This window comes from Globicephala melas, chromosome 4 (assembly GCF_963455315.2).
Source record: "Globicephala melas chromosome 4, mGloMel1.2, whole genome shotgun sequence".
Classification (NCBI taxonomy): Eukaryota; Metazoa; Chordata; class Mammalia; order Artiodactyla; family Delphinidae; genus Globicephala; species Globicephala melas.
This window is the reverse complement of record NC_083317.1, coordinates 22747979-22760717: the sequence shown is the minus strand read 5'-3', so window position 1 is coordinate 22760717 and position 12739 is coordinate 22747979. Positions and strand designations below refer to the sequence as shown.

Below are 12739 nucleotides of genomic sequence, written 5' to 3'. Positions count from 1 at the left end.
ATCTGACAAGCCATTCTGGATATGTACATGTGTATTTTAAAGAGCTTTTCCTGAAAGACTTTATCTTTTCAACCTCATCAAATGATTTTATGCATAATTTTCTTAACTTTCTTAATTCATTTCATCATTGCTATACTTAGTTTTTAACTGTAAACTTTTCATAGTAAACTTTAATATGGAGATCTCACCTTTGCTTCATTAATTGACACCCTTTTCTGATCAAGTTACCTTCTCCTGGGCAGTTTCAGGGGAGGGACTCTGCTGTAAGCTGTCAGCAGTTAACACTTCCAGCACTGGGGAAAGGGAGCCTTGGATCTGAAGGGGGTTTCAGCATGCCACAGAAGCCTCTCCAAGATCTACCTGAGAAGACCATTGCGAGGACTAAGTGAGGAAATGCAGCCAAAGCACTAGCACACAGTGTGTGCTCGACAAGTGTTAGTGACTTACTATTATAGCCAAATTATAGTTTATATTTGTCACTTTTCTTATGGATATAAGAAATAAACTATAAACAATAATCCATATTGTTGAGGTCTCTTTAGATATAATACCCAGATCTGGACATCACAGATGAATGCACAGTAAAATCTGATAATGGGATAATGACCTTGTTTATTCTGAACACTGTATTTTATTAAGTAATATAAAATTTAATTTGATTTTGCCACATTTTTTCTTCCAGTGTTTTTTCCTACATCTTTTTCACACAAACTGCTATTAAATGAGGTCTCCTCTGCTATGTTTCACAATTGATTTCTTTTTTTAACCTCAGTTCAGGACTCTGTACTTACCCCTATTAAATTTCATCGTGCCTATTTGAGCTCATCATTTTAACCTACTGAGACCCTGTCAAATCCAATATTTTTGTTCTCTTTCTCAGATTGATTTAATTCAAAAATATCATGAAGCAGTCATCTTTATTTTCACCTAGGTCATAGGTAAGCCTATACAAGTCATTTTTGTGAATAGAGACCATCTTATAGGTTAAACTGGATCAATTGAACAGAATTCTGTAGATATGGAATTATAGTCAATCTACTTGCCCTTGTACCTGGACAGCGTTTTATCCAGACCCTTGTTCTGTAAAACTTGAAAGCAGGTTAAAAGTAGTTCACTTGAAAACACACTTTCTTCAACTGAATACAAAACTAGATTTCTCCTACATGATCAGTTTTATGATCTAGCCTGGAAAATCTACATCTTTCTCTTTTTTTCCTATATTGTAAGGCAAGCTTTTATTTGTCTTCAAAAACTATTTATGACATCCTTTTAATTTCCTCATTCCCATACTCCTCCGAAAAAAATTAAACTAATATAACTAGATATTATTTTTAGGAATCCATGCTTGTATCAATTCTGAATCACTTGTTAATCTACTCACTCAGCATACATAAAGTGTGATTCTGGTAGGTGCTAAGCACTGGTTTAGATCTTGGGAATACAAAGATGAATAATACTTAGCAACTGATTTTCACAAGTAAGCTATAGTATAAAAGATATGAGTTGCAATAGAAGTGTGAATCAAATGCTTAGGAACACAAAATGATTGTAATTCTTGGGGAAAGCTTCAAACAGGTATCAACTTTTGAACTGAATCTGAAGGAGTAGAAACAGATCCAGTGAAGAAGTAGTAGAAAGATGGAAAGAATCAAGATGGGAAAAGGCATGAGCATTTAATGGAGTACTGGATGGCATATCCTGTGGGTGGGTCAGTGGTGGTGATATGAATAGAAAGTCAGTAAGAAAACAAATTATGGATCTCCTTAAAAACATTCATCATGTTTACATTCTGTTACATCATATATACAGCAAGGGAAGTTTGGAGTTTTTAGTGATAAAGCAACACGATCCACTTATCATGAAACAACTATCTTGATTTCTATGTTTCTATTTCTATCTTTCTCTAAATAGCCTAATATATAAATGTATATGTGTATATATATATATATATATAGAGAGAGAGAGAGAGAGAGTGTGTGTGTATATATATATATATAATTAGGGAATTGGATTGCTTTTCTTTTGCTCTGGTGAATGTCAATATAAAAAAATAAGCCTTTTTTTCTTTCTTTTCTTTTCTGTTTTCCTATTTCTTTTTTTCTCCCTCCCTCCCTTTCTTTCTTTCTTTTTTTTAAATAAATTTATTTATTTATTTATTTACTTATCTATCTATCTATCTACCTATCTATCTTTGACTGTGTTGGGTCTTCGTAGCTGCTCGTGGGATTTCTCTAGTTACAGCGAGCGGGGCCTACTCTTTGTTGCAGTGCGAAGGCTTCCCACTGCAGTGTTTTCTCTTGTTATAGAGCATGGGCTCTAGGTACATGGACTCAGTAGTTGTGATGCATGGGCTCAGTAGTTGTGGCACACAGGCTTAGTTGCTCTGCAGCATGTGGGATTTTCCCGGATCAGGACTCAAACCCATGTCCCCTGCATTTGCAGGCAGATTCTTAACCACTGAACCACCAGGGAAGTCCTTTTCTTCCTTCCTTCCTTCCTTTCTTCCTTCCTTCCTTCCTTCCTTCCTTCCTTCCTTCCTTCCTTCCTTTCTTTCTTATTCTAGAGTGGAAAATAATTCCTTCTGTCTTAAATAAAATTATTGTGACCTTATGAATCCTTCTGGCTACTGCATCATTTCTCCACTTCTGCATCATTTCTGTTAATAAAGTTCACAAAATAAGTGACTATATTTGCTGCACCTAATTACTTTCCTCTCATTCTGTCACAAACACTTTCAGTCTTGTTTTTACCTCCACTGCTCTGTAAAACCTACTATTATCAAGGTATCCACTGACCTTCTTATGCTCTATCCAGTGGTCAATTCTCAATCCTCATACTTCTTCATCTAGCAGCAAATTACACAGTTGAGTGTGTCTTTCTCCTTGAGTCATCTCCCTAACCCACAACATAGCAGTCATGCTTTCCTGGTTTTTCTTCTCCTCATCGGGCTCTTTTTGGTCTTCATTCCTAGTAGTTCCATATTTCTCTGAACTTTAAAAATCACTGTACTTCAGTTTGGGGGTCTCTTTTATTTTATCTACACTCACACCTTTGTTATTCTAATTTTTATGATTTAAATACCACCTATACTCTAAAACTCCAAAATATGTCATCAGCTTGGATATTTTCCCGGAATTTTATACTTTTATATCAAGCTTAATTACCTCTCCACAAAGATGTTCTAGAGCCAATGCAGATCTCCAAATGTCCAGATATCAAAAGCTAATCTGTATTCACCTCTACATATCTTCCTTTGGCATTCTTTCCTATCTCAGTAAGTGGCAACTGTCTCCAGCTGTTCAGGTCAAGAGACTCACAGTCATCGTTGATCAACTTGTTTACTCAGACCATACACCCAACACTTTAGCAAGTCTTATTGACTCTTTTACCAACAAGGTGTTTACAGGGTCTTACTATTCTCATGAAATTTCTATATTCTATACTCTAGTTGTTTTTGTTGGTTTGGTTTGGTTTTGCTTTTAATGTATATTTTTGCATAAAGTCCTAAACTGGCTTTCCCATTTGGCTTATGCCCCCCCCCCCCGGAGTACAGCCTAAATAAAAGATCTCAAGGGCTTCTTATTATTAAACAAATAGTTAAGTAATTAAGGCATAATTCTCTTCTGCTGAAAGCATTCCAGTGGCTTCCTATTTTGTTCAGAGATGAAGCCATAGTGATTATAAGGACCTATCATGCTTCACAAGGTTTCTCTTCACTCCACCTCCAGTGGCCTTCTCTGAACTCCATCTCCTTTCCCCACACCTTGGTCATCTTGCTCTCCACAGACTGCCCCCCTTCTTTAAACCCTCAAGGCACATTTCATCTTTGTACTTACAATTTTCTCTTCGTAGCAGTTTCATATGAGTTGTTTTCTTATCCTTTAAGTCCTTGATCAAATATTACTTTTTAAACAAAGAGATTTCTGTCCACAAAATTCAAAATTACAACACTCCAACTCTGCTCCCATCCCCACCTAAACTATCTCACTTGTCTGCTTAATTTTGACCACAGTGTTTGTACAAAATAATTTATACATTACAATTATTTTTATGTAGTTAGCATGTAATCTCTATAAGAGAAGTGATGGCTGCCTCAATTTTTATCCCAGAACATAGAAAATTGCCTGGCTTACAGTAGATTTACATGAATTATTGAATGTATAAAGGATTCAGTGTGTTTCATTTGATTTGCCTATGAATCATAGTTGAAATGCACAATTAATAATGGGACATGGGACTCCATGAATTTTGACAAGGGTCAAGACTTGGGTATAATTGAGGAAATCATTAATAATTAATACCTCGGATTAAATGGAGAATATAAGAGGTAAATGATGTAATCAAGGACAGATCCCTGGAGTACCTCAGTTTAATTGATGGATTTTTAAGTATATGAACAAATAAAATTGAAAACAATTATTTAGAGAGTTAGTGTAACTACCTGCGAGGAGAAAATTTTAAACATATGTGATCAAATTCTGTTAAAAGATCAATAGGATAATGATTTGATTTGGCATTTGGGTAATGAAGTGAGGAATTTGCAGGGTCTCAGATGTGCTACAGATTGGCTATAACATTAGATTAACCTCACAATTGAAATAGGAAAAAATATATAAAATTTATTGGAAATAAGGTGGCTGCTCCGAGCAGAAGCAGATGGAACCCATCTCAGCATCATCCCTGAGGTGCATGCAGTTGATAGCTACACTCTGCATGTTAGGGTCTTGCTAAATCTAGGAAGTTCAATTCTTTATACGATAATTCCCTTAATATTTGAGACTTTTTATCGGGTGGAGACTGATGAACAAACCTAGGAGAAAAGAATTTAATATAGAGAATTGTGTGGTTATAAAGTCATTTGAGAAGCAGGGAAAAGGGAAGGCACGAGATAGCCACCAATCTTCTGGCTTCAAGGTCATAATATACCTCAAGTGAGGTGCAAGGTCAAGTCTGCAACTGCTAATCAGAGGTCAGAAAGCCCTGCAGCCAAGCTGTCCTGCTTCTGATATCACAGCCACCAGCACCAGGAACTGTGTGATTAGACTGTGGAATAGGGAGTCCAGCTGCTTCCATCATCCACATCTGTAGGTCTCCTTGTCCACGGGCACCTCCTCAGAAGAGTAGGGATGTCACACACGCTCTTTCAGCATGTTAAACCACTAAGATGTGCAGCTCATCCTAAGTGCCTCCATGGTTCTAACAACCTTAGCAACAAGTGAACCTGGGAAATAAAGATTTTAGCCTTCCATTTCTTATGATAAAGGGGAGTAGCATAGATGATAGAAATGGATGTGGAGTATCATTAGAAAATATTTAAGATAAGGTTTCAAACACCATTCTAGAAAAATATTCACTTCAGTACTTTCACTTACAAAGGCTGACAAATATCAAACTGTTCCTATTGATCTAAGTTTAGCAAGACCACATCCTCACCTGTGGGGAAAGAGTTGAATCAGTGACTCTGAACCCTACCTTAGTTGCCAGCTTCCCAGCATTCTAGGAAACCAAAGTTCCAGAAGTAAAGATGTTGGGACAGAAATTAGGAACAATCTATTCAAGCAGTGTGACAGGGAAACAAAAGACGAGTTTGTTGCCTGAGAATGGAGTAGAACAGAAGAAAGTTTGTCATTTGGGAGATTTTTATAGTTCATGGTAATAAGGCAGAGAAGAAAGAGAGACTGAAACTCCAAAAGAGAAGAAAAAGGGATGAGAAGAACTACCTGGTGATGCAGTGTTCTGCAGAAGAAAACAAGTAAAAGTAACACCATTCAGAGATGGAGGATTTGGCCTTGGGAAAGAGGAGAGTGTACGTCCATTAATCCAAAAGTGATAGAATACAATTTGAGTGAACTTACTTGATGATTTCTGTTTTTCACTTTTGATATCAGGGTCTATTTATTCTCTGATAATTGAGGACACAGTTGAGGAAGAGAGTTTAAAGATCTAAAATACACACACATGCATACACATCCACAAATCATCTTTTATATTGCTGTTGTATTCAACATTTTTGACTCTCACCTTATCCTGAATCCTGAGGAAATACTGTTTTGTAATCCGATGATTCATCTTCAATTTGAAATTTTTCAACTTAAAATATTTACTCATCCACGATATCCTTTGCAGGTGCATTATATTCTTCAACTCTCTTTCTTTTCTTCTACATGAATATCTTTGGGCATATGCTTTCAGAATTTTGCCTTATAGGGGCATCTTCACTTTGGGATGCTTTTTTTTGTTAGACAGGGGAACATAATATTTGATGTATTATTTTCACTTTATTTCCAAACATCTATGCATATATCTGCTTATTGCCCCCTTCCTTTTTCATAAAGTTTCTTGTACTTTTACTTTACTTATTAGTTCTTTTTTATTTAATTGTATTCGTTTATTTTATCAGAATTAAAGTCAGAGGAGCAACTCCTCTTATTGTTCCTTTACCTGTTACAAGATAAAGTAATTACCAAGGCAGACTTTTTATAAGTTTTCTCATTTATACTTTGATCAAACTATGACTTAGGCATATGTTTAAATATCAAAATACTTATCAATGTTATTTAGACCCTGAGAGTCATTTTAAAGAAAGGGTAACTGAGAATAATATTTGTAAATGTCCTGTGATGTATATCCATCAACTCACCCTTACAACAGCAGCTTTAATGTTATTATTATTAACATTTTGCTTATAAGAAAACTGGTACCCAATAAGTTTAATTTGCTTAGAATCATACAGCAAGTCCAGAGACTGTTCCTATCTGACTCTTAGACCGTGACACCCAGTCTTTGCTATTATACACAGCAAATATTTCTAAGCTGAACCTCAGTATTGTATCTTTTGCCTACCATTTGACTAAAATATTGATAGATGCCAATTAATACAAAATAAAGTGATAGTAAGAGGATGGTTACCAGAGAAGGATAGTTACCAGAGTTACCAGAGAATGATATGATGACTAATATTTACTAAGTGCTTAATATATTTCAAGTTCTGTTTTATGTGTTCTTCATTATTTAATACTCATAGCATCCTAGCAGTGGATATTATTCTAATTTCCATTTTAGGGAGAAAAATACTGATGATTGAAAAGATTAAGAGACTTGTCCAAGGCTGAAGTTGACAAAAGTAGCAAGACCAGACTTTGGATCCATAGATTCTGATTATATATATCCAGGCTCTTCATTGAACCCTATATTGGTACCAGTCAAGGTGAAAAGGAAGAGTAAATAAATACGTGTTTGCATCATTGTCCTATTTATTCATTCAGGGATAGGTGGCATTCATTAATTATTAAGATGGAAGGTGCTACGAAGTAATTTAGAAAAATATGCTAACAATGATGGGAGCACTGCATATGGAATTCACATCAACAAGCCCTATTTGAAACACTGGACTGCGTTTGATTATCTTTTACAATATGCTTGCATACACCCAGTGAGGTTAGATATTTCAGGATCTTGAAAGCCAGACTGAAAAGTCTAAGTTTGCTGTTGTAAAGAGGAGGAAGCTCCTGAATATCTTCCTCAGGGAAGTGACGTGATCAGAATGGTACTTTAGAAAAATTGATTTTGCATTACCTGCCATATGGGTTGAAATTTGGTGGGCTGTCCATAGAAAAGGAAGCTGAGAGCCAATAACGGCATTGCAGGTAGAAGCAGATAGGGCCTGGGCTTGGGAGTTAACAGTAGAAACAGGAAGGAAAAGATGGATATAAGAATTATAATGCAGGAAAGATGAAAATAACTTTGTGACTAATTTTGATGTATATCAGAGGTAGAATCAAGGATGAATGTGATTACAAAACAATTGAGAAAGTGGAGAGAAGAATTAGAGATGTTGGTTCTACATCAGGCACTATTCACTTGGACATACTCTGTACCTTTGTGTACTGTTTTTAATTACTGAAATATTTAATACATCATGTATTTCCTGAGGACTGAGTATAGTCTATCAGTATTTTCAATGATACATGTATGTATATATGTATGCATGCATTTATAAATTGTGTATATCAAATATTTTGTCCTTTTCTACAAGAAATTCATAATTTAGTAGTCAGTGGGTGGTTGGACATGTAAAATCAGAATGGAAACAAATATTTAGGAAGATTTTAGAGTTGCAAATCATAAGCACACTTTGCTTTTTAGTCAGGTAACAGAAAGAAGAGGCCAATAAAAAATAAATGTAAATGAAAAACCAAGGTAAGAGTCAACAGGTCTGAAAATAGACTATATGGCTAGAAAAAGATGCCCACTGGCTTATATTTTGGTGATGGTACTTTTGTGCTATGAATAAAAACCTGGTTGGTGTACAATGTCAGGGTGTACAGCTTAGCAAATGGTGTATACTTCTGCCCTGAGGGTAAGAACCCAGAACCGTGTACATGCCATATGGTCAAAAGTAAAAGCCCAGAAGAATCACATTTCTTTCTCCTTCCCTAGTACTTAAAACCTTTCCTTTTGAAGTGTATCCTCAAACTAAAGGTTATCATTGCTGTGATGTCCAACCTAGACCTAGTTGACATTAGAGAGTCACTCAGCATGAGGTGAGGAATTGGTAGTGTTATTCAGAACAATCAATGTGTGTGTGTTTTTTCCTCCTCTTCAAACTTTAGATCAAACCTACAGATGAAAAGAACCTATAGTTATAACCTAGGGATTAAAGAAACTTTTAAAACTATGATCATGTTTATGACTTTAATAAATTATTAAGATAATTTAAAATGTTTACTTCCAGATAAGATTTTAATAGCAATATGACTTTGGGATGCATCAGTATTCTGCACATTTATTTCTGAACCTTAGAGTTACAGCATAATGCACTTCATAGGATCTCCAAATAATTTACAGTTACTAATTAGAGATGAACTGTACACTGTTGCATTTCTTTACAATATTAATATCTAAAAGGCCATAAACCTGCCTTCTTGGCTCTTGCCCAGTACCATTTATAAGGCATATATTTTTATTTGACCTACAGTGCTCTCTTTTAACTTTAGCAAATAAAGCACATTTAACTTTTGACAGCCATTAGAGATTTTTATATGAATGTTTGGTTATATCAGAACAAAAATTTACGTTTACTGCATTATTTTCAATCAAGTGTTTTTTTTTCTTTTTGTAGAGCTAATTCCAGAGATGGAACTATATATTTTATTTACATATTTATATGACACATGCATATAATTTACATAAACTAAGTGTAAATTTCCAATCTTTATGATTTTCTTCAAATGTGATATTGAAAAAAGAGAGAGAGATTGAGAGACAGAAAGGACTGAGAGAAATTCCTTTAATGTTTAACACGCCTCTAATTACTCATGTTTCCAGAGCAAAGGTTTCATCGATTTCTTCATCAAGACTTTTTTCCCTCTTATTTTCTCCTGTTGCCTGTTTGACCTTTCAGATAATTCTTTATAAAGCTTTGTGCACTAGAAAATAAAATGAAATTTCACCCAGGATATCTTCTTGAGTTTGAAATAATGTGAGTAATGGATTAATACAAAAACACATAGAAGAAGAATTTTGTAGCTGTCTCCTTTAAATACAGGGATTAAACTTAAATATCTAACTTTATTTTAATTAACTGATACTTAAATAAAATTTTAAAAGATAGTTTACAGTTTTATTTAGTTCATAATGACAATTTATCTAAACTTAACACTTGCCACCAAGTTATTAATATAATTTTAATAAACAAAATGGAAATAAATCTCACATTTTCACAAAAGATAATTCTTTATGCTAATGATTCAGTAAAATCTATTCTTATGTTTTAATTGTGCCTGCATTTTCTCTCTCACACACACAAACACACACACACACTCACACATGCACACTCATGAGATTGTTTCCTTGAATGGAAATAAAATGCTTATATTGTATAGTAAAGGCAGAAGTAAAATTATTCTCTCAATAAATGAAATTTGATATTGAATATTTTACTCTTTATTTTCTATAGTAATAAAGATTGACTAATGTATACCTTCTTGCAATTTGAAGAGATCATTCAGCGGTTTATGCAAGCTTTGTGATTCAAATATATTAAGTGATATAGGCAGCAATTTTCTTTTATTCCTAGTGCTCAGAGCACCATAAGTCTTAATAATGGCCATCCACATTACCTGGGTTATATTTCCTTTGTTTTTATTCCTTTGTAGATGTGCCATCCAATCCCTATGGAGTGAAGATTATAGAGCTGTCACAGACCACAGCCAAGGTTTCTTTCAGCAAGCCGGACTCCCATGGAGGTGTGCCTATTAATCACTATCAAGTGGATGTTAAAGAAGTGGCATCAGAAACCTGGAAAATAGTACGCTCCCATGGAGTTCAAAGTGAGTCAATGATTTCAAAGTGTGTTGGTTAATTCAAGCTGATCTCCAACATACCTGTGTGATTAGCTTTTTAGTTTCCTTCAACATGCTATTTTTCTTTCTTTTCATGAGATAGGATTGGAAAGACGTTCCCACTGTCTTATTCTTCTTAAGAATACTTTAATAAAGAGTAGAAAAGTTTCCATCTTTAGTAAAGATTAAAGAGTTTTGGGAATTCCCTGGCAGTCCAGTGGTTTGGACTTGGCACTTTCACTGCCATGGGCCTGGGTTCACTCCCTGGTCAGGGAACTGAGATCCTATAAGCCTTTCGGCTCGGCCAAAAATAAAATTAAAAAAAAAAAAAGTTTAGCAAAATCACCAAAGTTTAATTCCAGGGGAAAAGTTAGTATTTAAAATTTGGGTGTTTGAAAACAAATTGCTGACATGTTACATTTGATGGCTGAATATTATCAAGTGTGTGTTTTCTATTTATTAATAATATTTCTTTCATAAGTAGGTGTGAAAGTCATACTGTAAAATGTATGTCTTGTATATATACTCATGAAGCCATCTATAAAAATTGACCTTGCGTAAGAAAATCTCCTTCAAAATTATGTTTTGAAAACTCAGATTTTTACTGTGTGTCATAAGATTTTGAATAATAGAATTAGCTAGCTATGAGAAGTTACAACACTTTGCAACAGTTATTTTCACTTACGTAGAATTTCGTCATGTGAATATGTGATTTTTTTCTCCATTATTAGAAGAAACTAAATTAGGGAATAATACCAAATTACCAGAGTTAGACTCTGTTAATTGCACACACACTTATGAGCTTGTTTCCTTGAATGGAAATAAAATGCTTATATTGTACAGTAAAGGCAATACGTGGTCCAAAACGACAGTATAAAATAGTGAGAAAAGTACTGCTGCAGAGTGTTCCTCCTTTGCTGGCTCTGCCTTGACCCTAACATGTAGTGTGAAGGTTCTATAAAAGGCATGAGCCCTCCTGGGAAGAATTGTCCTAGTGGACAATGGAGACAGAACAGATAAAATCATTTGAGGCTCACCTGTGTTGGCACCTGCTTGTTCAGTTTTGACTAAGAGTAACTATAGGTTTTTGATAGAAGTGTTGGGAATTTTGTCAATCAATCATGAATCATTTACACATTCTTCAAATAATGCCCCCAAACAGGTCAGCTCTTACCACTGCTTTTAATGATGAGAAATTCTGGATAGTTAATGTTCTTTGTGTACATGCTATGTGGTTCAGGAGAGAAGATGCATAAAGGTCATGCACAAAAAGAATGAATGAGTGAGTTCAAGGATGCTAGTAAAAGAAATGATTATCCTAGATGTAGGAGTCATATTTTTTTTAAGAAAGAGAAAACAAGAGAGGGTGAAAGGCGAGAGACAGAAAGAGAAGATATTTCTGACAGTAGAGAATATTGATAGTGAGCACTCCATCACAGACATGAAGAAACGGAATGTGAGGTCTGAACACGATAGAAATTACACTCGGCAGAATAGTACTGCCACACCCTGCCCCTCGACCCTGGGTTAGAGGGAGGAGGTGAATAGATTTTCCCAAGACTTCTTACAAAGTTGCAACACCATGGAGAATTTATCATGGCTTTGGACTGGCCAAGTTTTTCAAGTTCAAAAACCTGATTTTGTACCCCATGTATACATCACTCAGAAGCAAATTTCCATGCTTATAACAGTGGTATATGGTAGCAAAGAACATTTGGTGATTTACTGTGAGAAATCACTATCCCAGAAATGAGGCATTCAGAGTCTATACAATGGGTACGTGTGTATATTACATAGGAAAGAAAATGTGTCCGAAGCGTGTTTGGTGAGTCTCTAATGTCAGAAGCGAAGTTACATGAATATGGCATTTAATGGTTTCAGACTAAGACAGCCTAAAGCTTGCCAATAAGACCAAAATACTTTAAGTCCCATGGCTGGAGCTTTCTCCCCTTTACATAAGGGAAATATCTGCACTGATACATTTTTTTTTTTCTTTTTTGCGGCTTACTCTTCTTTCAAAGATATGTTAATAAGTTCCTTGAACCAGGTTACAATCATGTAACCAAACTACTGTATGATCTCAACTCAGTGTAGTACAAACACGATTTTTTAATCCAATTACTCATTTCATCATTTTTGGGGAAATCTCCTTTTCTGTTATTTAACATCTTTAGCAGACACTATAGATTTATGGTCCTCTTCAAGTACAAATACATTCAGTTAAATCCTGCACAACTTAAAACTTATAAAGTCCAGTTTAGCACTCATATTTTCTCAGGCCCCCATACAGCTGGATCTTATCCTGGGGAGCTGAGAGTGGGAAGGTGGCATGAACTACATCTTCTCTCGGAGAGAAAAAAGGAGTCAAATACCTCTTATTTTTCTGGTGCTGTAAT

General features: G+C 35.1%; 1 protein-coding gene across 2 annotated transcripts in view; it reads left to right on the top strand.

Annotated features, from left to right (window-relative positions):
* NCAM2 (neural cell adhesion molecule 2) overlaps nt 1-12739 on the top strand; it is a 493693-nt gene that overhangs the window by 394084 nt on the left and 86870 nt on the right. For both annotated transcript variants that reach the window (XM_030877736.2, XM_030877737.2), the window contains exon 12: nt 10158-10331. In XM_030877736.2, the coding sequence (XP_030733596.1) occupies nt 10158-10331 (174 nt within the window). The remainder of the gene's footprint in view (nt 1-10157; nt 10332-12739) is intronic.